The sequence below is a fragment of the Narcine bancroftii genome, chromosome 5 (genome assembly GCF_036971445.1).
Source record: "Narcine bancroftii isolate sNarBan1 chromosome 5, sNarBan1.hap1, whole genome shotgun sequence".
Classification (NCBI taxonomy): domain Eukaryota; kingdom Metazoa; phylum Chordata; class Chondrichthyes; order Torpediniformes; family Narcinidae; genus Narcine; species Narcine bancroftii.
Window position 1 is genome coordinate 40,310,449 of NC_091473.1, and position 23,594 is coordinate 40,334,042.

Here is a 23,594-nt window from a genome sequence, read left to right on the forward strand (position 1 = left end):
TTCTTTTTTGGCTTGGCTTCGCGGACGAAGATTTATGGAGGGGGTAAATGTCCACGTCAGCTGCAGGCTCGTTTGTGGCTGACAAGTCTGATGCGGGACAGGCAGACACGGTTGCAGCGACACAACAGGAAAAAGGTACAGGTGCCTAAATACGAGCATTCAATGGCACAAGGACAGCTTCTTCCCCGCTGCATCAGATTCCTGAATAATCAATGAACCAAAGACTCTGCCTTACTTTTTGTGCCCTATTATTTTTACTTATTGTAATATTGTAGGATGGTTATAATATGAATGTTTGCACTCTGATGCTGCCACAAAAACACCAAATTTCATGACTTGTTCATGACAATAAATTCTGATGCTAATATATCTTTACCTCCTATGGACGTGGCAAGACCTGCTGAGTTCCTCCAGCAATGATTTTAAAGTGTGATATATTTGTTCAAATGAACATGGTTCTTTAAAAGATGCAGCAATGTATTTTAAACATTCTCTGGGCACAAACTGTTCACTTGAATATCCTTTATCCCTTTTATTCCACAGTTATACCAAATATCAAAAAATAAATTATTAACTGTAAAGGAAATTAAAGGATTCTGCTTTAATAACATCCTAGCCAACTGATAATTGTTCATTTCTCTTTCTACATGGATTCTATTCCATACTTTAAGTAGATGTTTCAAAATTGGTGTATCTTTGTGTTCAAATTCTTAAATATTATAAACATATTTTCATTCTCAATCAGAAAGGAAAAGGAAACCATGGCAGAATAAGAAAAGAATAGGTAAGTAAGTTGAAACAAAATTTAATATTATCTTCAACAGAATCACAGCCAGCACTTCATTATATATTAAGTACAAGTGACCACAGCCAAGTGCAACTTTTTTTATTACAGGTACACAATCCATTATCCGGACATCTAAAATCTGGCAAGTGGGGAGAGAGACCGGCAGTGCGACTCGGGCGGGCGAGGGGGAGGGAGACTGGAAAGGGGGTGGGGTGGATACAGCAGCAGAATTCAGGTGGGTTTAAATCCGGAAAAATCTGAAATTCGGAATATACTGTCCCCCAAGGATTCCAGATAAAGGATCGTATACCTGTAGTTAAAATGTGTTGAAGAATTTATATATGATTTATGTAATCACTGCCCAATTCCTACTGTATTTAGTAACAGCAAACAGAAACAATGGAGTTAGAGGCCGAAACCTAGATGAAGGAAATGTCAGTAGGAGCAGAAAGGCACTTAATACATTGGGAGGATTCTGAATTGTGTCAATATACTGAGGGAATGAAATTGGTTCCAAGAGTAGAAGAGTTTAACATGTGGATAACACTGGACAACAAATTTTTTCAAAGGGTATGCTTACTAAAAAAAATACAACTTCAAGATGAACACAAAGATAATTTCAGATTTGTTATATAATGTAGGATGTTTGAAAAAACATTAACTTTTATTGAATTTAGCACGTTTAATTGCATAATGATGCTGATACATTGTGTTAATTCAACTGATGCCTCTCGGGCCAGTGTCCAACAATAGTCGGATAACATTTGTGGATTCCAGTCGCCCTGATATGCTTTTCCATGGTCGCAATGTCCTGGTGAAACCTTTCACCATGTTCATCAAGGTCATCAACAAAGAAGTTCAAATGAATTTTCATTGACATGGTTTTTTATGCTTGAAGTAGACTTAAAATATGACAGAAAATCATATAGGTTATATCTTTATTTAAAAAAAAAAGAAAGATTTGTGGTGATTTTCACGATCAGCAGCCAAACAAAAACCCATAAAATACATCCAAAAGTGTTCAGGAAGAAAATTCTTCATTGTCCAATGCAGTTTGTGCCAAGAGGAGGGAAACAAGTAAATTCATCAGTTAGTTATGGTTTAAAAACTATTGGTAAAGATGGCACCCAAATAAACTGGTGTGAAACATCATGGAGTTGGTGGAAAGGAGGAAAAATGAAAATAAGATTTCTTATCCATCTTTTTGGTTATACCTTGAATTACTTGATGAATTGGCAAAAGAGCATAGGTTTCCAGTCTAACTAATTTGTTTCACAACATGATCAGCTCAGTTACAACTCTATTTCTTGGTTGTTTTGGTATTTAGGTGTCTGTAGACACATCTTGAATATACTCAATATCTGTGAGATACAAATTCCAAACATTCACAACCCCATCAGTGAAGGCATTTCTTCACCATGTTAATCTAGAATGTCCTACAAGGCAGAATTAATGTAATTAACAATATTTGTTTCAGATTGGAACAAACATAGGGCACCATCAAGCCACATTCCACATCCATTACCTCATTTATTCACCCCTCAAGGTAAGTGCTTGTGAGTTTCAAGAGTTGGAATGAGAGTGGGTGGGAGTATGTAGAAGCATTAGTAAAGGCTGGAACTTGTGTGTGTGATTGGCTAATTAACTGTAGCTAACAAAAAAAAATGGGAGCTCAAGTGGAATCACCAATGTGGAGTGATCTTCGTGGCCAATGTGGGAATGAGTCTTAGAGGTTTTGACTCAAAACTTTGATGAGCTGAAGCTGAGGAATGGTTCAGGTTACAGAAGCCCTCCAGGAAAAAGGGTTCTGTAAGAAAGCACAGGTAGAAGCAGATGAGTTTATATAAGGTCTGGTCTTATTGTACAGTTTGAGTAGGGCAAATGGCAGCCAGTGCACTAGTATGGTCCTCTTGCTGAATGTGGCCAATCTAGGACAGCACAAGTACACCTGCAAAAAGTGCATCCAGTTGCAACTCCGCATGGTCAGAGTTTAGATTTGGATGAACTCCAGATCAGTTAGGAAGCAAAGGAAATGCCAGAGGTAGGAAGAAGGCAGTTGGATGATGATCAAGTGGAAAAAAAAAGGGTATAGGCAGTCCTGTGGTCATTCCCCTCAATAACATGTCCACTGTTTTGGATTTTGTTGAGGGAAATTGCCTTCTAGGGACATGCCACAGCTATCAGGTCTCCAGCACGGAATGTAATCCTGTGGCTCAGAAGGGAAGGGGGTGGGGGGAGAAGAGTCGAGCTGTAGTGACAGAGCTTTGAATAGTTGGGGGAACAGATGAGAGGTTCTGCGGATAGTAAGCTGCTTTCCAGATGCCAGGATCCAGGACATCTCAGACCAAGCCCACAACCTCCTCAAGAAGGAGGCTGAGCAGCCATATGTCATGGTCTATTTCAGGAAGAAATGATGTGGGTACAAAAGGAGAAGAGGCCCTGCAAAGAGTTCAGGGAGTTAAGGACAGGACCTCCAAGGTTGTGATTTATTTTAAATTAAAATTCAATTATAAAAAAAAAAAAAATTGGACATACAGCATTTCGGCCCATGAGTCTGTGCTGCCCAATTTACACCCCTTAACTTGCATCCCTGGTACATTTTTGAAGGGTGGGGATGAAACTGGAGCCCTCGGAGAAAACTCACATAGACATGGGGAGAATGTACAAACCCCTTAGAGATGGGAGATCGGAACACTGGTCTCACTTTTATGCAGATATTGATCCACTATATGAGAAGTGTAAAATTTTTGAAGCCTTACTGATTGATAAGTTTTGCGAATGCCCAAATTTAGAGAGATTTTGGAAAGACATTTTCCAAACTTTATCAACAATTTTTAAGGTTGTCTGTTAATTACTTTGTTTGGTTTTTCATGTGAACCAGATATACTTCCGTCTGCATCTCAGGAGAAAGTTTTAACCTTTACCATGCTAATAGCCAGATGAGCAATTTTATTGACATGGAAAGATTACTCTTCACCTACCCATACACAGTGGTTATATGATGTAATGTCCTATTTAAGATTGGATAAAATTGGATAAAACATTAAAGATAGAAAGTTTCAATTAGTAAAGATGTGGGGTCCATTAATAGAATACCATCATGATTGGAAGAATTAAGAATTTTGAATGTTCCAAAGATTCTCTGTCCGATGTCTGTAGGTCACCATCGGATCCATAATTTCCATTTTCTTTTAAAAAAGTTACCTTAATTAGAGGGAGGGAGTAAATTAGATTTAGTTTTAAGGTTTTTTGTTTGTTTTTTTACTTCTTAATTTCTTTCTTTATTGGAAAATATGGGTTTAACATGGTTATCATAGATTAATTGAATTACTTGTTTCTCAGGTGGATTAAGGAACTGTCAATGTAGTTCTATCCATTTTTTTCTTGTACTTGTATTTATATGAGATAACGTAAATTTACATACAAAATTTTAAGGAAAACATGCATGTTAAACTCAATAAAAATATTTTAAATTAAAATTTAGACATACAGCACAGTAACACACATTTTGGCCTATGAGTCTGTGCCGCCCAATTTACACCCTGTTAATCTAAGAACGTTTTTGAATGGTCAGAGGAAACCCACGCAGACATGGGAAGATCGTACAAACTCCTTACAGACAGCATGGGACTTAAACCCCAGTCCAGTCCCGAATGCTGGCAATGTAAAGGCGTTATACCAACTGTACTCTCAGGATTACTACCAGTGCCACGTGCTTGTGTGGTTACAAATTAGATGATGTAGCTTAATACATAACTAAAGAGATGGGAGAGGGTGCTTCAGATTTCTGTATTATTTTGACGTTCTTCGAGAGAAGGTGGGACCTGTACTGGATCTGAACTGGTGGAGACTTACTTCCTTGTGGAACTGTTTGTTGCTGTTCCCAAGGGTTAAAACTAGAATTGCAGGGGGATGGGAACCAGAGTGCCAAAGCAGATAGTGGAATGGTTGTGGAAAAAGTTAATGTTAAGCCAGCAAAGATAGGAATCAAAATGTTGTGCATGGTGGAATTAATATTCTGAGTCACAATGAGTATTGCAGGAAAGTGGATGAGTTTAGAGCATGGATTGGCATGTGGAATTATGACATTGTGGCCATTAGTGAGACTTGGTTGCAAGAAGGACAGGACTGGCAACTCAGTGTTCTGGGTTTCCATTAGTTACAGATCTGATAGAACAGAAGGGTTAAAAGAGTGAAGGGTCATATTGCTAGTAAAAGAAAATGTCACAACAGTGCTCAGATAGGACAGATGAGGGCTCATCTTCTGAGGCTGTATAGGAGAAACTGAGGAATGGGAAACGGATCACCACATTAAACCCAACAATCAGTTAGGAATATGGAGGAGCAAATCTGCAGGGAGATGAGCTGCAGAAAACAAAGTTGTAATAGGAGCTGATGTTAACTTTTCACATATTGAACAGGTCTCCAATACTGTAAAAGAGCTGGATGGCTTGGAGTTCATCAAATGTGTTCAAGAAAGTTTCCTAAATCAATGTATAGAACTCTCAACTAGAGGGAATGCAATACTGGATCTTGTATAAGGGAACAAGACAAGACAGGTGATCATATTGCCAACAATTTGAAAATAATCATGGAAAAGAATAGGTCTGGGCCTTGGGTACATATTCTAAATTGGAGAAAGGACAATTCTGAGGAAATGAGAAACAATCAGGTAAGCGCAGATAGAGACAGGTTGTTTTCTGACAAGGGTGTGCTTGGTGAGAGGCCTTCAAAGGTGAAATTTTGAGAGTACAGTTAGTATATTTCTCTCAGAATTCAGATTTATTCAGAGTACATACATGACATCAAAAACTCAGAAATTCTTTTTCCTACAGATGCAACAAAAACAGTGTACACAGCATATACATGTAAACAAATAAAGAACTGTAGAGATAATGAATGCAAGCATTCTATGCAATACAGAGAATTTTTAAAAATCAATACAGTCCACAAGTAGGTGTCCTTAAATGAGTTTCTGAGTTTGTCAATGTGGAGTCTGATGGTGGAGGGTAGCAGCTGTTCCTGAACCTGGTGGTGAGTCTTGTGCCACCTAGACCTCTTTCCTGATGGCAGCAGCGAGAACAGAGCATGTGCTGGGTGGTGTGGACCCTTGATGATTGCTGCTGCTCTCCAACAGCAATATTCCCTGTAGATGTACTCAATAGTGACGAGGGTTTAGCCTGCGGTGTCCTAGACTAAATCTTCTACCTTCTGGAGGGCTTTATGCTCAGGGGTATTGGTGGCCCCATACCAGACCATGATGGAGCCGGTCAGCACACTTTCCATCACACCTCTGTAAAAATTTACTGGTGTCATACCAAACCTCTGCAAACTCCTGAGGAAGTCGAGGCACTGACATGCTCTCTTCATGATGCTTTTAAAGTGCTGGGTCCAGGAAAAATCATCTCTGAGACAGTGACTCCCAAGAACTTAATTGCTCACCCTCTCCACCTCTGATTTCCCCCATTGATCAATGACTTATACCTTTGGCTTTCCTGAAATCAACAATCAGCTCCTTGGATTTGGTGACATTGAGTGCAAGGTTGTGTTGATTCACCATTCAGCTGAGTACGCTGACTCATCCCTTTCCTTTATACAACCCGACTCCCGAAGCCGGTAAGCAGCTAGCTGGGCGGCGACATCTCCCGGGGCGGACTAAAGAAATGGCTAGCAGAGCCAGAAAAAGAAATGCAACTATATATGCACGAAAAGTCGCGCATGCGCAGTACAGCACTGACGGGAGTGGAGCCTGGCAGCAGGACGTGGCAGAAACAGCTGAAGGAACTGGAGAGGAGGAAGACCAGAAAGGAGCCAGAGAAGGAAGACAAGGAGAAAGACAGACCCAAATGGGAAAACAGAAGGTTTAAAAAAAAAACAAAACCAGCTAATAGAGAATATTTTGATGAACAAATAAAGACACTAATGGACATCTTAATGACAGAATTTAATACAATTTTTTAAAAAAGGAAAAGACAAGACAGAATGGAACTTGTCATAGCAGAGATAAGAAAAAGAATTGAAGAGGAAGAAAGAGGGACAGCTGTGGAAATGGAGATGAATGAACTAAAAGAAAAGCTGGAAGTTAAGGAGATACAAGATTTGCTAGCTCAAAAAATTGATGGTTTGGAGAATTCTAGCAGATGCAACAATATAAAAACAGTGGGTGTGAAAGAAGGTGAAGAAGGAACAGACATAAAAGGATTTATAAAAAGATGGATTGCACAAATCTTGGGAGTGGAAGAACTCCAAGAAATAGAAATCAAAAAAGCCCAAAGAATATTGACACCAAAGTCGCAACCACATCAAAAGCCATGCTCTATATTAATAAAGTTGCTATGATGCACAACGAAGGAGAAAATATTGATGGTGGCAAAGGATAATGTGAAGGAAGATGAAGAACCATTGGAATACAATGAGGAAAAAAAATTCTATGTGGATATTAGCTTTGAACTTCTAAAGAAACAAAAGGAGTTCAGCAGTGGCTACAATTTTGTGGTAAAACATCCAGCAGTGCTAAAGGTATTCTTCCCTGGGGAGCAGAATAGACTGTTTTCAGATCAAAAAGAACCCCATCACTTTGCTGAACGACTGCCAAACAGACAACGAGATGAGGAGTATAAATAAAGACTGTTAAGGCAATGTATAGAAATAAGTTGATAATGTGAATACAGATGTTTAAGGTTGAAAAATATAGGGGGGATAAAGGGGGAAAAAAAAGAAAAATGTATAGTGTTTCTCTGGGGGAGGGCTGGGGAAGGGTGAAGATCTACCACTGCGAAAGCTTTTGATGCTTGCGGTCATTAGCGTAACCCAGGTGGAAAAGGGAGTTGTGGTTGTCTTACAAGAAGTAAAAGACAACTCAATACTGGGTGGAGGAGAGTTAATGTTGTTTTTGTTAAAAGTATACTTTGAGTTTGTTTTTGTTTGGGATTCTGTGGGGTTTTTTTTGTTTGTTAGTCATATCGTTGTGTACTGGAAAGAGTAAGAATAATTTAGAGGGATTCTGGAAAAAAGGAGATGGAGGGGTTGAAGAGGCGAGAGAGAATTGAAAATGGAGGAATAAGATGAGTACATTGAATATTTGACCATAAATATTAATGGAATTCACATCCAAATTAAAAGGAAAAGGATATTGACACTACTGAAAAAGGAGAGAATAGACATAGCATTTATACAAGAAACACACTTAACTGAGTTAGAACTAATAAATTGAAGAGAGACTGGGTAGGGCACGTAGTGGCATCATCATGCAACCCAAAAGCCAGGGGAGTAGCTATACTAGTTAATGAGAATTTGCCATTTAAGATAAAGGTAGTAATAATAGACCCAGCAGGTAGGTCGAGTCCACGCTGCTGAAGATCCAGCTGCGCTGGATGGGTCACGTCTCCAGAATGGAGGACCATCGCCTTCCCAAGATCGTATTATATGGCGAGCTCTCCACTGGCCACCGTGACAGAGGTGCACCAAAGAAAAGGTACAAGGACTGCCTAAAGAAATCTCTTGGTGCCTGCCACATTGACCACCGCCAGTGGGCTGATAACGCCTCAAACCGTGCATCTTGGCGCCTCACAGTTTGGCGGGCAGCAGCCTCCTTTGAAGAAGACCGCAGAGCCCACCTCACTGACAAAAGGCAAAGGAGGAAAAACCCAACACCCAACCCCAACCAACCAATTTTCCCTTGCAACCGCTGCAATCGTGTCTGCCTGTCCCGCATCGGACTGGTCAGCCACAAACGAGCCTGCAGCTGACGTGGACTTTTTACCCCCTCCATAAATCTTCGTCCGCGAAGCCAAGCCAAAGAAGAAAGAAAGAAGGTAGGTATGTAATGATGAAATGGCAGATTTACTCAGAATTCTGGAATTTGCTAAACATTAATGGACCTAACAAAGAAGATCAGGAATTCATGCAAGACATCTTCCTAAAAATAGTAGATACACAGGGGCACATCTTATTGGGGAGGATTTCAACTTGAAACTAGATCCAGTGATAGATAAAACCAGAATAAAAAAATTAAGTAACCAAATTTACACTAAAATCAATGCAGGATATGAAATTAATTGATATATGGAAGAAACAACATCAAAAGAAAGAGAATATTCATTCTATTTGAATAGACATAAAACCTATTCAAGGATAGATAGGTTATTGTTGTCAGCGCAGATTCAGGGGAGAGTTTGAAGGACCGATTACAAGGCAAGACTTTTATCTGATCACTCACCCTTGTTATTAACAATCGAATTAGAGGATATTCCACCAAAAATGTGTCTTCTTTCTTCTTTGGCTTGGCTTCGCGGACGAAGATTTATGGAGGGGGTAAAAGTCCACGTCAGCTGCAGGCTCGTTTGTGGCTGACAAGTCCGATGCGGGACAGGAAGACACGGTGGCAGCGGCTGCAGGGGAAAATTGGTTGGTTGGGGTTGGGTGTTGGGTTTTTCCTCCTTTGCCTTTTGTCAGTGAGGTGGGCTCTGCGGTCTTCTTCAAAGGAGGTTGCTGCCCGCCAAACTGTGAGGCGCCAAGATGCACGGTTTGAGGCGATATCAGCCCACTGGCGGTGGTCAATGTGGCAGGCACCAAGAGATTTCTTTAGGCAGTCCTTGTACCTCTTCTTTGGTGCACCTCTGTCACGGTGGCCAGTGGAGAGCTCGCCATATAACACGATCTTGGGAAGGCGATGGTCCTCCATTCTGGAGACGTGACCCACCCAGCGCAGCTGCATCTTCAGCAGCGTGGACTCGATGCTGTCGACCTCTGCCATCTCGAGTACTTCGACGTTAGGGATGAAAGCGCTCCAATGGATGTTGAGGATGGAGCGGAGACAACGCTGGTGGAAGCGTTCTAGGAGCCGTAGGTGATGCCGGTAGAGGACCCATGATTCGGAGCCAAACAGGAGTGTGGGTATGACAACGGCTCTGTATACGCTTATCTTTGTGAGGTTTTTCAGTTGGTTGTTTTTCCAGACTCTTTTGTGTAGTCTTCCAAAGGCGCTATTTGCCTTGGCGAGTCTGTTGTCTATCTCATTGTCGATCCTTGCATCCGATGAAATGGTGCAGCCGAGATAGGTAAACTGGTTGACCGTTTTGAGTTTTGTGTGCCCGATGGAGATGTGGGGGGGGGCTGGTAGTCATGGTGGGGAGCTGGCTGATGGAGGACCTCAGTTTTCTTCAGGCTGACTTCCAGGCCAAACATTTTGGCAGTTTCCGCAAAGCAGGACGTCAAGCGCTGAAGAGCTGGCTCTGAATGGGCAACTAAAGCGGCATCGTCTGCAAAGAGTAGTTCACGGACAAGTTTCTCTTGTGTCTTGGTGTGAGCTTGCAGGCGCCTCAGATTGAAGAGACTCCCATCCGTGCGGTACCGGATGTAAACAGCATCTTCATTGTTGGGGTCTTTCATAGCTTGGTTCAGCATCATGCTGAAGAAAATTGAAAAGAGGGTTGGTGCGAGAACACAGCCTTGCTTCACGCCATTGTTAATGGAGAAGGGTTCAGAGAGCTCATTGCTGTATCTGACCCGACCTTGTTGGTTTTCGTGCAGTTGGATAATCATGTTGAGGAACTTTGGGGGACATCCGATGCGCTCTAGTATTTGCCAAAGCCCTTTCCTGCTCACGGTGTCGAAGGCTTTGGTGAGGTCAACAAAGGTGATGTAGAGTCCTTTGTTTTGTTCTCTGCACTTTTCTTGGAGCTGTCTGAGGGCAAAGACCATGTCAGTAGCTCCTCTGTTTGCGCGAAAGCCGCACTGTGATTCTGGGAGAATATTCTCGGCGACACTAGGTATTATTCTATTTAGTAGAATCCTAGCGAAGATTTTGCCTGCAATGGAGAGCAGCGTGATTCCCCTGTAGTTTGAGCAGTCTGATTTCTCGCCTTTGTTTTTGTACAGGGTGATGATGGTGGCATCACGAAGATCCTGAGGCAGTTTTCCTTGGTCCCAACAAAGCTTGAAAAACTCATGCAGTTTGGCATGCAGAGTTTTGCCGCCAGCCTTCCAGACCTCTGGGGGGATTCCATCCATACCTGCTGCTTTGCCACTTTTCAGTTGTTCGATTGCCTTATATGTCTCATCCAGGGTGAGGACCTCATCCAGCTCTAGCCTTAGGGGCTGTTGAGGGACCTGGAGCAGGGCGGAATCTTGGACTGAGCGGTTGGCACTGAAAAGAGATTGGAAGTGTTCTGACCATCGGTTGAGGATGGAGATCTTGTCGCTGAGGAGGACTTTGCCGTCTGAGCTGCGCAGCGGGCTTTGGACTTGGGGTGAGGGGCCGTACACAGCCTTTAGACCCTCGTAGAAACCCCTGAAGTCGCCAATGTCCGCGCTGTGCTGGGTTCGTTTGGCGAGGCTAGTCCATCACTCATTTTGGATCTCCCGGAGTTTGCGCTGAAGATGGCTGCATGCGCGACGGAAGGCTTGTTTCTTCTCTGGACAGGACGGCTTTGTAAGGTGAGCCTGGTGGGCAGCTCGCTTCTTTGCCAGCAGCTCCTGGATTTCCTGGCTGTTTTCGTCAAACCAGTCCTTGTTTTTCCTGGAGGAGAAGCCCAGTACCTCTTCAGTGGATTGCAGTATGGTAGTCTTCAACTGATCCCAGAGGGTTTCAGGGGACGGGTCCGTGAGGCGGGTTGCAACGTCGAGCTTTGCTTTGAGGTTTGCCTGGAAGTTTCCTCTCGCTTCGTCTGACTGCAGGTTTTCAACATTGAACCTCTTTCTGTGGGCTTTACTGTTCCTGGGCTTTGGCTTGAAGTGAAGGTTGAGCTTGCAGCGAACCAGCCGGTGGTCAGTGTGGCATTCCGCGCTAGGCATGACCCTGGTGTGGAGCACATCTCGTTTGTCACTTTCTCGCACCAGGATGTAGTCCAGGAGGTGCCAGTGTTTGGATCGGGGATGCATCCAGTTAGTCTTCAGGCTGTCCCTCTGCTGAAAAAGGGTGTTTGTAATGACAAGCCGCTGTTCTGCACAGAGCTCCAACAGGAGGCGCCCATTGTCGTTGCACATGCCGACGCCATGCTTGCCCAGGATTCCTGGCCAGGTTTCTGAGTCTTTGCCGACACGAGCGTTGAAGTCGCCCAGGATGACAACCTTGTCGGCTGTAGGGGTGCGTTGGATGAGGTTGCGCAGGTCGGTGTAGAACTTGTCCTTTTCTGCTGGTTCCGCCTGGAGGGTTGGAGCATAGACACTGATGAGGGTGATGCGACGCTTGTTTTGAAGGGGGAGTCGCATGGACATGATTCGGTCCGAGAGGCCTGTCGGAAGGTTTTCGAGTTTGGAGGCAATGAAGTTCTTGACCATGAAGCCTACACCAGATAGGCGTCGTTCATCTGAAGGCTTGCCAGACCAGTAGAGTGTGTAGCCCGCGCCGTGTTCTTGGAGGCTGCCTACATCTGCCAGGCGGACTTCACTGAGAGCGGCTATGTCGATGTCAAGTCTGAGGAGTTCTTGTGTAATGAGGGCAGACCGACGTTCAGGTCGGTGGCTGTCAGCCTTGTCTAGCATGGTTCTGATGTTCCAGCATGCTAGCTTGAGTTTGTGAGCATCTTTTGAGGGGGAGGACGTGGAGGGGGCGGACGTGGAGGGGGCGGACGTGGAGGGGGCGGACGTGGAGGGGGCGGACGTGGAGGGGGCGGACGTGGAGGGGGCGGACGTGGAGGGGGCGGACGTGGAGGGGGCGGACGTGGAGGGGGCGGACGTGGAGGGGGCGGACGTGGAGGGGGCGGACGTGGAGGGGGCGGACGTGGAGGGGGCGGACGTGGAGGGGGCGGACGTGGAGGGGGCGGACGTGGAGGGGGCGGACGTGGAGGGGGCGGACGTGGAGGGGGCGGACGTGGAGGGGGCGGACGTGGAGGGGGCGGACGTGGAGGGGGCGGACGTGGAGGGGGCGGACGTGGAGGGGGCGGACGTGGAGGGGGCGGACGTGGAGGGGGCGGACGTGGAGGGGGCGGACGTGGAGGGGGCGGACGTGGAGGGGGCGGACGTGGAGGGGGCGGACGTGGAGGGGGCGGACGTGGACCTGTCCTCGGGCCTGCGCAAAGGAGCTTTTAGGTGGAGTGCAGTGTGCGCAGTACTGGCCCCACCCTTTACACCCATGGTTCGTAGTACTGGCCCCACCCTTTACACCCATGGTTCGTGTGCCGTGGCCAAGCAAGCTGGGACGTGGCAGCGAGGTCCGTGGGTCGTAGGTTTTATATCGGAGTGGCCTTCTCCTATGCAGGTTTCTTACCCGGGCTGGAGGGGTCTGCCTCCCCTCTTAGGTCGGTCCATACTGCCTCCCCTCTTAGGTCGGTCCATACTGCCTCCCTCTTAGGTCGGTCCATACTGCCTCCCCTCTTAGGTCGGTCCATACTGCCTCCCCTCTTAGTTCGGTCCATACTGCCTCCCCTCTTAGTTCGGTCCATACTGCCTCCCCTCTTAGGTCGGTCCATACTGCCTCCCCTCTTAGGTCGGTCCATACTGCCTCCCCTCTTAGGTCGGTCCATACTGCCTCCCCTCTTAGGTCGGTCCATACTGCCTCCCCTCTTAGGTCGGTCCATACTGCCCGGACCAGGGCCGAGGCCGCCGCAGCTCACGCTGTGCCTGGACTGGGGCCGCCGCCTCCCACTCTCTGCCCAGATCGGGGCCTCCGCCTGCCTCACTCGACCGAAGCCGGGGTCGCCGTCTCCCCCTTGCTCCTGCCCGGATCGGGGCCGCCGCCGTCTACCCTTCGCCCGGACCGGGGCCGGGGCCACTGCTGCTCTCTCTGTGCCCAGACTGGGGCCGCCGCCTCCCACTCTCTGCGTGTAGATGGAGGCTAAACCCTATATTGTTAGAAAGGCAAGATTTCCAGGAATATATTGAACAACAAATTAAAATATATTTTGAGATAAACACAGTCAGTAAAAGACAAATTTATCCTATGGGACGCAATAAAGACCTTTATTAGAGGACAAATAATTAGTTATATGACTAAAATTTTAAAAGTATATAACCAGGAAGTAGAACAGCTGGAAAAAGAAATAGGAGCTAGAGAAAAGGAATTAATGAAAAGAGAAGATAGAGAAAAAGAAAGATTAGGCAGAGAAAAAAAATTAAAATACGAAACATTACAAACATACACAGTGGAGAAAAATATCATGAAAACAAAGCAAAGATATTATGAATTAGGAGAGAAAATTCTCAAAATATTGGCCTGGCAACTTAACAGAAGAAGCTGAAAGAACCATTTTAGCGATAAGAAAAGATAATAAGCAGATCTCATACAACCCATTAGAGATTAAAGAAAATTTTTAAAAATTCTACAAACAATTGTATCAAACTGAAAATACAGGGAAATACAATAAAAATTACAAGTTTTTTATCCAATATTGAACTACCACAATTACAAATAGTTGATCAAAATAAATTTACAGAACCTTTTAAAATTGAAGAAATACAGGATATATTAATGAAATTACCAAACAATAAAACATCAAACGAAGATGGATTCCCTATAGAATTTTATAAAGTATTTAAGAACTTATTAACCCAGCACCTTCTAGATGTAATGAAATAGGTGGAAGAGACCCAAAATCTACCTGAATCATGTAAAACAGCCATAATTATGATAATACCAAAAATGGGAAAGGACCTGCTGTCACCAGCATCATGTAGTCCAATATCCTTACTAAACGCAAATTACAAATTAATAGCAAAACTACTAGCGAATAGACTTGACTGTCTGTGTACCGAAATTGGCAAAGCCGGATCAAACTCTTTGTTTTTTTTTAAATGATGAGCAGCAGATAATGTCTGTAAATTTATTAATTTAATCCATGTGGCACAAATGAATAAAACGCCAACAATGGCAGTTATGCTAGACACAGAGAAAGCCTTAGACAGGGTAGAATGGAACTATTTATTTAAAGTGCTACAGAAATTTAAATTACTGGAAAAATTTATTAATTGGATTAGAGCACTGTATAATGGACCTTTATCAAAGGTAGTAGAAAATGGATATGTGTCAGATCACTTTAAATTGAGCAGGTCATCTAGACAGGGATGCCCACTGTTCCCTTCCCTGTTTGCCTTGGCAATAGAACCATTGGCAGAGTTGATAAAGAAGGAACCTATGATAAAAGGAATAAGAATAAAAGAGAGAATATAAAATCAGCCTATTTGCGGATGATATCATAGTATATTTAACAGAGCTAGATAAATCAATAAAAAGGCTATATATGAAACTGAAAGAATATGGAGAGATATCAGGATACAAGGTTAACTGTAATAAAAGTGAAATGATACCAATGAATAAAGTTGATTATACAGAATGTAAAAAAGAATCCCCTTTTAAATAGCAAACACAGACGATACGTTACCTTGGTATCAGGATAGATAATAACCTAAACCATTTGTACAAATTAAACTACCAATCAATAATTTAAAAAACTACAGGAAGATTTAGAGAATTGGAAAGAGCTGCCATTAACTTTGATAGGGAGAGTAAACTGCATTAAGATGAATGTATTTCTACAGGTACAATATCTGTTCCAAATGACAGAGGAAATTTTTACAGGACTAAAGAAAGTAATAAGGAAATTTTTATGGAAAGGTAAAAAAATCAGGAGTAGCATTAGAAAAACTAACATGGAGATACAAACAAGGAGGGCTGCAGTTACCAAACTTTAAAAATTATTACAGGACAGCGCAGTTATGATTTTTATCAGATGGGAGAAAAACTGGACTGGACTAGGATAGAATTAGATAAATTAAAAGAAAATGTCCCTGAACGTGTACTTTATAAATGGGATGAGAAGCTGGTGCTATACAACAATTCACCAGTTTTACATCATATATTTAAAATATGGAAGAGAATACATCTGGAAGGAAAAAAGATAAATTATCAAATACCAAAAATATTATTGACACAAAACCCATTAATCCTTTTACAATAGATAATTAATTTTTCAAGGAATGGGATAGAAAAGGAATCAAGAAAATAGAAGACTGCTTTTTGAGAAATAAATTATTAACATTTGAGCAATTAAAAGATAAATAGGGAATAACATAAGGTACAATGTTTGCATTCTACTAGTTGAAAACTTATTTAAAAGATAAATTGGGAAATAGCTTGAGACTACCAAAAAGTAACTGCACACAGTACTCCAGGTGTAGTCTCACCAAGGCCCTGTACAGCTGCTCCTGTACTCGAATCCTCTTGCTGTGAATGCCAACATACCATTCATTTTCCTCATTGCCTGCTGTACCTGCATGCCCACTTACAATGACTGATGCACAGCAACACCCAAGTCTCACTGCATCTCTCCTTTTCCTAAACGGATACCATTTAGGTAATAATTTTCTCTCCTGTTCTTTGCCTCCAAAGTGGATAACCTCACCTTTATCCACATTATGTTGCATTTGCCATGCCTTGGCCCACACACCTAACTTGTCCATATCACCCTGCATCCTCCATGCAGCTAACCCTGCCACCCAAAACCATCAAGCCTTGAAGCTAATAACTTCATTTATTGAAGATTGAAGCTAATAACTGGATTTTGGAACTGCAGTTTGTATTATTTAATTCTTAAAATGGTTTTTCTGAACTTGATTCCAATTACATTCCATCGTCATGTTGCTCTTGATTGATAGAAACATTCATTACTTTCTTTCATGATTCAGAAAAAGGCTGCAATCTGATATATCGGCAATGTATGTGCAGCAACATTGATAAGATGAATAGTTAATGAATAGTTAACTGTATAGATGCATTTCTTTTTAAAAAGGAACTGTTGTGTGCTTGTGTGCAGAATGCATTTAAGAACTGCATTGTTATATCTCTGAAAACTGATTGTGTACTGTTAGTTAATACCTCAAATAAAGCATCACTTTAACCTCAAAAACAATGCATCCCTGTTATTTCAGTCTTATGGAAACACAGATACAATAGAGCAGTGGTTTTCAACCTTTTTCTTTCCACTCACATACCACTTTAAGTAATCCCTAAAACATAGATGCTCTGAGATTAGTAATGGATTACTTAAGGTGGTATGTAAGTGGGGGAAAAAAGGTTGAGAACCATTGCTCTAGACCCAATTGTTTCTGAAAAAACTTGCTTGAGATAAATTGTCATTGGCCATTTCCTTTAGAGTTATGAAAGCATGCACATAAGTCAATTGGGTACGATTAAACCAAGCCTGGATGACAATTTCTTAGACAAAAACAAGCAAATTATTTCAGTAACAATTGGGTCTAGATCAGTGGTTCTCAACTGTTTTTTCCAACTCACATACCACCTTAAGTAATCCCTTACTTAATCCCTCACAGAGCAGTTTGAAAATCACTGCAATATAGTGCTTTTTTTTATATATCCATTGTGGATATATTCTCTGTTGTACAGGATTAAGAAGAAAATGTACAGGAAAATCATTACCTTTTTAAAAAAAATCCAATTATTAGTTTTATGTAAAAACTATTTTCATAGAACGTAATCCTTAAACTGTTTTGCTGAACACAATTCCAACGACATTGTACAGTCACATTGTTTTGTAAACTTTTATTTTGCTCTTTCCCGATACAGTTGGATACATGTTGATGGAAAATCCAATGCATTCAATGGGTATGTGTATAGTATCATAGATGTAAATGGTTAAGTTAATTGGATAAGTGTATTTTATTTAGAGTAAATTGCATGGTGTATATGTATCAAGAACTGGAGTATGTTGTTTGTCCAGTAGTTATTTATTAGTCAAAGATGCATGTTTATTTGTAATGTTATAATGAGATAGACCATATTTTGCTTTGTTTCAAAGTATCAAAGTGATTATGTTTCTGGACAATTTTTGAAAGGCCCAGACTATTAATCTGGACAAATAGCAGTTTGGAAATTCATCTTCAAGTCATCAACTAAACTGATTTTCAAATCTGCTACATTCTAAGTTTTTTCCATGGTGTTTTGTATGGGAATGGAAATGTGATTTCAGATGTTCCTACATATACTGTAGTTCAATTCATTAACCACAGCTTTTCATAATTTTCCCAAAAACCATTGAGCTTTGAAGTTAATAACTTTTTTTATTGAAGAATGAAGCTAATAACTGGATTTTGAAACTGTAACTTGTATTTCTTAATACTTAAAATGTGTTTTTTCTTAATTTGATTCCAATTACATTCCCTCGTCAAGCTGCTCTTGATTTACAGAAATGTTCATTACTTTCTTTCATGATTCAGGGAAGGGCTTCGATCTGAGACATCGATCATGTAAGTGTAGCATCATTGATAGCATTAAGTTAACTGTATAGACACATTTCATTTTAAAAAGAAGGAACTGTTATGTGCTTGTGTGCCGAATGTGTTTAAGAACTGCATTGTTATATCTCTGAAAACTGATTGTGTCCAGTTATTTGATACATCAAATAAATATTCACTTTAACCTCAAAATTAGTGCATCCCCGTTACTTCAGTCTTATGGAAATACACAGATACAATAGAGAGCATTTTTTTTTTAAATGTATATCCATTGTGGATGGATCATTTTTAACATTTGGACACTGCTTTCAAGGAATGCTAGCAAGTGCATATACTCCATGTCCCTGTTTCCTGGGACTGCTTTTAGACCCAATACCAACTAGTTTGTATTGTAGTTCACCCATAGACCCAGTCCAAAGTACACATGATGAAAGGTTATAAATGGCCGGAATCCAAAGGGTTAAGGTGTGACTTCAGTCCACCTCTCCCACCCCCACAAACGACAATGCTGTATATCACAAAATTGATCATTCAACCTCTTCAACTTTGCTTTTTTGCAACACACCAAATTCTATGCAGCTAATAATTATATTAAAACATAATTAATGCCGAGACACATTGACCTAGTTCTTAGAAAGATGAGAGACCTTCATACCATGACCATTGTATGACCACAAGCCAAAGCACCAACAGAGCCAATGTTTCCAAGTGGATTGTAATGTACAGTTATTATCAGATTGTCTGTTTAACACTATGACAAAGGTCTTGTTTGTTCATATTTAAAATATTAGGTGCCAAAGAAATTAAATGTAATTTTAGCCCATTATTTCCTATGTCACTGAAAATTAAGAAAAGACAGGTGGCGGAAATCAGAAATAAAAACGTGGCGGTGCACATCTCTAAGAGCAAACTGGCCCCGCTTGTACCGAAGCGCTGGTGGGGCAGCTGCAGAAAGATGGCGCTGTCGGGGCTTGCTCATTGCCCGTGGTTTAGGCCACAGCTCGCGCCCAGGGCAAAGTGGTGACGTCACCGCTACGCAGGTCGGAACTCCCACTGGCCTTAAAGGGATGCGTGCGAAATTCAAATAAACAGTTCAGCTGAAACCTCCACCGTGTCCAGTGGTGTGTTTCTGTGTGTGTAGTAGCTGCTATCTGGTCTCCAACCATGGATTTGTCGTCAATCAATGCTGTCTCCGTGAAACTCCTCCCCCCCTTTTGGACCCATCGACCTTGCACATGGTTCAGGCAGGCAGTCGCAATTTCATCTAAGACAGATCACCTCTGACTCCTCGATGTTCTACCATGTGGTGAGCGCCCTTGATGAAGAAACCCTGGCCAGAGTGGATGACCTGATCCATGATCCTCTAGAGGAGGGCAAGTATGTCGCCCTCAAAGCCCTCCTCCTTGGCACCTTCAGTCTCTCCAATTGGCAAATTGCGGCCAGGCTGATGCACCTCAATGGCCTAGGGGACAGAGCCCCGTCCGTGCTAATAGACGAAATGCTTATACTGGCAGAAGGCCATAAACCCTGCCTGATGTTTGAGCAAGCCTTCCTGGAACAAATGCCAGAAGACATCCAGCTCCTATTAGCGGACGAGGACTTCTTGGACCCCCAGAAGGTCGCAGCCCACACCGACATGCTGTGGCAAACCAAGCGAGAGAACGAGGCCGCCATGAATCAAGTCACCTGCCCTAGACCCACCCAACCACAGCCCGCCCCCAGGCAGAAACCAGAGGAGCACCAAACCACCTGGTGCTTCTACCACCAACGCTGGGGATCCCAAGCCAGCAAGTGCCGCCAGCCCTGCTCATACCATGGAAATGACCGGTCAGCTGCCGCTGATGGGTGTGACGGCTGGCCACACGAACAGTGTTTCCTGGTGGACACTGGAGAAGAATTGAGCGTCCTTCCCCCAACCACCCTCGAACCCCACACGAGGCCTGACCCTGCGGGCAGCGAATGGCACCGACATAAAGACCTTCAGCACATGGACCATTCAGGTACACCTCAGGCCAGACAAATACCGCTGGAAGTTCCTGCTGGCCACCGTAAGAACTGCGCTGCTAGGAGCCAATTTCCTCTGAGCGCACAGCCTGCTGATCGACCTGAAGGGCAAGAGGCTCGTACATGCCTGTACCTTCCAGACCCTCCAACTTGAGACATCCAGCATGCAGAGCCCGGGGATAGCCACCGTCAGCACGCCCAGGAATGAGTACTCCAACATCCTAGATGAATTCCCGGCCATTCTACGGCCACAATACACCACCACCATTCTCCAGCATGGCATCTGCCACCACATCGCCACACAGGACCCCCCACTCCATATCAAGGCCAGACGACTGCCACTGGAGAAGCTGCAGCTCTCGAGAGGATTTTTCCCACCTCCAGGAACTCGGCATAGTCTGCAGGTTGGACAGTCCCTGGGCCTCTCCCCTGCACATGGTCCAAAAGGCCTCTAGGGGTTGGTGCCCATGTGGGGACTACTGCCAGCTCAACGACACAACCACATCTGACCGGTACCCCATCATCCACAGAAAGAACTTTACAGCCAACCTACATGGTGCCAAGGTTTTCTCTAAGGTCATCTTGGTGAGGGGCTACCATCAAATCCCCGTACACCCAGATGATGTTGGCAAAACTGCCATCATCACCTGTTCGGCCTTTTCGAATTCCTGTGGATGCCCTTTGGCCTGAAGGACACAGCCCAACCCTTCCAGCGGCTCATGGATGCAGTGGATAGAGACCTGGACTTCGTATTCATCGCCAGTCGAGATCACAATGAGCACAAGACCCATCTCCACACACTGTTCGGCCACCTGGCTGAATTCAGCCTCACTGTCAATGTGGCCAAATGTCAGTTCGAGAAGGAGTCGCTACAGTTCTTGGGCCATACCATCATCATGGATGGGGCAGCACTGTCACAGGACAAGGTCAAGGCCATACAACAGTTCCCCAAGCCAGACACCCTCAAAGGCCTGCAGGAGTTCACCGGGAAAGTTAACTTCTATCACCGCTTTATCCCAGGGGCCACCCACATAATGCACCCACTGTTTGCCTTGATCTCAGCCAAGCAAAAAACACTCCAGTGGTCGAAAGAGGCTGAGACAGCCTTCGCACAGACCAAGGCCACCCTCGCTAGTGCCACCCTACTGGCCCACCCACGGCCTGACGCCCACACAGTACTCTCGGTGGATGTGTCCACCACAGCCATCTGGGACGTCTTCAAGCAAGAAGTCAATGGGCAGTGTGCTTGCTGGCGTTCTTCAGCCACCATCTCTGACCACCCAATCTGAAGTAGTGCATTAGCCAGGAAGCTCCTGGCCTTGTACATCTCCATCAGGCACTTCCACTACTTCCTGGAGGGCAGACCGTTCACCGCTTTCACGGACTACAAGCCACTCACTCAGGTCCTCACCATGGCTAAGGATCTTTGGTCGGTGCACCAGCAGCGACACCTTTCCTACATTTCAGAGTTCACCACCAACATCCGACACCGGGCGGGTAAGAACAATGTCATTGCCGATGCGCTCTTCAACTTGTCCTCTGGCCTGAACTACGCCCAATTAGCTCAGGCCCAGAGAGAGGATGAAGAGACGCAGGCCTTCTGAACCACCATCACTGGCCTGCGCCTCAAGAACCTGAAGCTGCCGGGCAACCACGACACAGTCCTATGCGATGTCTCGACCAGCTCACCTCAACCGGTACTTCCCCCGCAGTGGAGGAGGGAGGCATTCCAGATGATTCACAACCTGGACCCTCCCCCTTCATTCAAGACATCAGTACGCATGGTGGTGGTTTGTTTCGTCTGACGTGGATTGAAAAAACAAGTGGCTCAAATGGCAAAGAATTGCATGCATTGCCAAGCCTCCAAAATCCAGTGCCATGTCAGAGCCCCTATACATTTTGACCCACTGGCCAGGAGGTTTGATCATATCCACATCGATATAGTGGAACCCTACCAGTGTCTAGGGATATCCACTACCTCCTGACTGTGGTCGACCGGACAACGAGGTGGCCAGAAGCCATCCATATCGGGGACATTTCCACCAAGTCCTGCGCCAGAGCCCTGCTCGCTAACTGGATCACCCGGTTCAGCGTTCCAGCCATATGACCAGCAACAGGGGCGCCAAGTTCACCTCCGCCCTCTAGGCGCAACTGGAAACCACTTGGGAATTGAGCTCCACCACACCACGGCTTATCATTTCCGATGAATGGACTCGTAGAGCGCTTCCATCAGCGCCACAAGGTGGTTTTCATGGCATGGCTAAAAGGACCCAACTGGATTTACGACCTGCCGTGGGTCCTGTTTGGCATTCGAATGGCTCCAAAAGAGGTCCTCCAGGCTTCATCCGCAGAATTCGTATGCAGTACACCGCTGTCTCTACCAGGGGAGTTTTCGGAATGGGCGCAGAATCTGGAGGTGAGATCCCAACCCTCCTTGCGAACTCCGTAACAGACTTGCCTCGCTAGCTCCCCCACCACTGACCCACCATGGCAACTACCCAGCGAATGTCCCTAAAGAGCTGGCCTCAGCTGAGTTTGTGCCCACACCCAACCCCCCCTCCCCCACCATAATGCCCATACGAGGGCCCGTATAAGGTCCTCCACCGATTGGAAAAGACTTTCACCCTGGATATTAGGGGCAGGTAAGAACTATTCACGGTTAACCGACTGAAGCCTGTGCCCATGGACTTAGACCAATGCCTGAAGATGGCCCAACATAAACAGAGGGATTTCCGCCCAAGCGGCAGGACGTGTAAGCCGGTTCTGGGGGGGGGGGGGTTGTGTGACAGCGCACATCTCTGTGAGCGAACCGGCCCCGCTTGTACCGCTGCGCTGCGGGGCAGCTGCAGAAAGATGGCGCAGTCGGCACTTGTTCATTGCCTCGTGGCTTAGGCCACAGTTCACGCCCCGGGCAAAGTGGTGACATCATCACTGCGCGGGGCAGAACTCCTGTTGACCTTAAAGGGACGCGCACGAAATTCAAATAAACAGTTCAGCTGAAACTTCCACCGTGGCCAGTGGTTTGTTTCTGTGCATGTAGCAGCTGTTACAAACACATAAAAACAAATTCTCAGCCTGTTAGGCAATGACTATTGGAAGGAGGAAAAATATGATAGAACACCTGGTCAAAAATCCCTTCATCTGAATAGTCTCTATGTTATACAGGATTAAGAAGCTAATGTACAGGATAATCAGTACATTACATAAAGTTAGTAATTCGATTTTTTTTTTAATTGTAATAACTATTTTCATAGGAGTAAATCTTAAACTGTTTTGCTGAACATAATTCCAATGACATTGTTCAGTTGCATTGTTTGTAAACTTTTATTTCGCTCTTTCCCAATACAGCTGTATCCATGACGATGCCAATTATGTATGATTTAGTGGGTATGTGTATAGTATCATAGATGTAAATGGTTACGTTAATTGGATAAGTGTATTTCATTTAGAGTAAATTGCATAGTGTGTATGTACGAAGAACTGGAGTATGTTTGTCCATAATTATCAGTCAATAACTTGAATAAGGTTGGTGTTGGTTAATTTGTGAATCCATCCATTACCTCAATCTTGGGAAAATTCATAGACACAATACTGCATACACCACTTTAATTGATTT

At 44.0% G+C, this 23,594-nt stretch overlaps 1 protein-coding gene across 6 annotated transcripts in view; it reads left to right on the forward strand.

Moving 5' to 3' along the window:
* LOC138763295 (inter-alpha-trypsin inhibitor heavy chain H3-like) overlaps positions 1-23,594 on the forward strand; it is a 132,540-nt gene that overhangs the window by 61,306 nt on the left and 47,640 nt on the right. For 4 of the 6 annotated variants that reach the window (XM_069937183.1, XM_069937181.1, XM_069937182.1 and 1 more), the window contains exons 16-20: positions 746-784; positions 2,265-2,333; positions 17,307-17,345; positions 17,957-17,986; positions 23,327-23,365. In XM_069937183.1, coding sequence (XP_069793284.1) covers positions 746-784; positions 2,265-2,333; positions 17,307-17,345; positions 17,957-17,986; positions 23,327-23,365 — 216 coding nt within the window. The remainder of the gene's footprint in view (positions 1-745; positions 785-2,264; positions 2,334-17,306; positions 17,346-17,956; positions 17,987-23,326; positions 23,366-23,594) is intronic. The other 2 variants (XM_069937187.1, XM_069937185.1) reach the window with 1 other exon arrangement.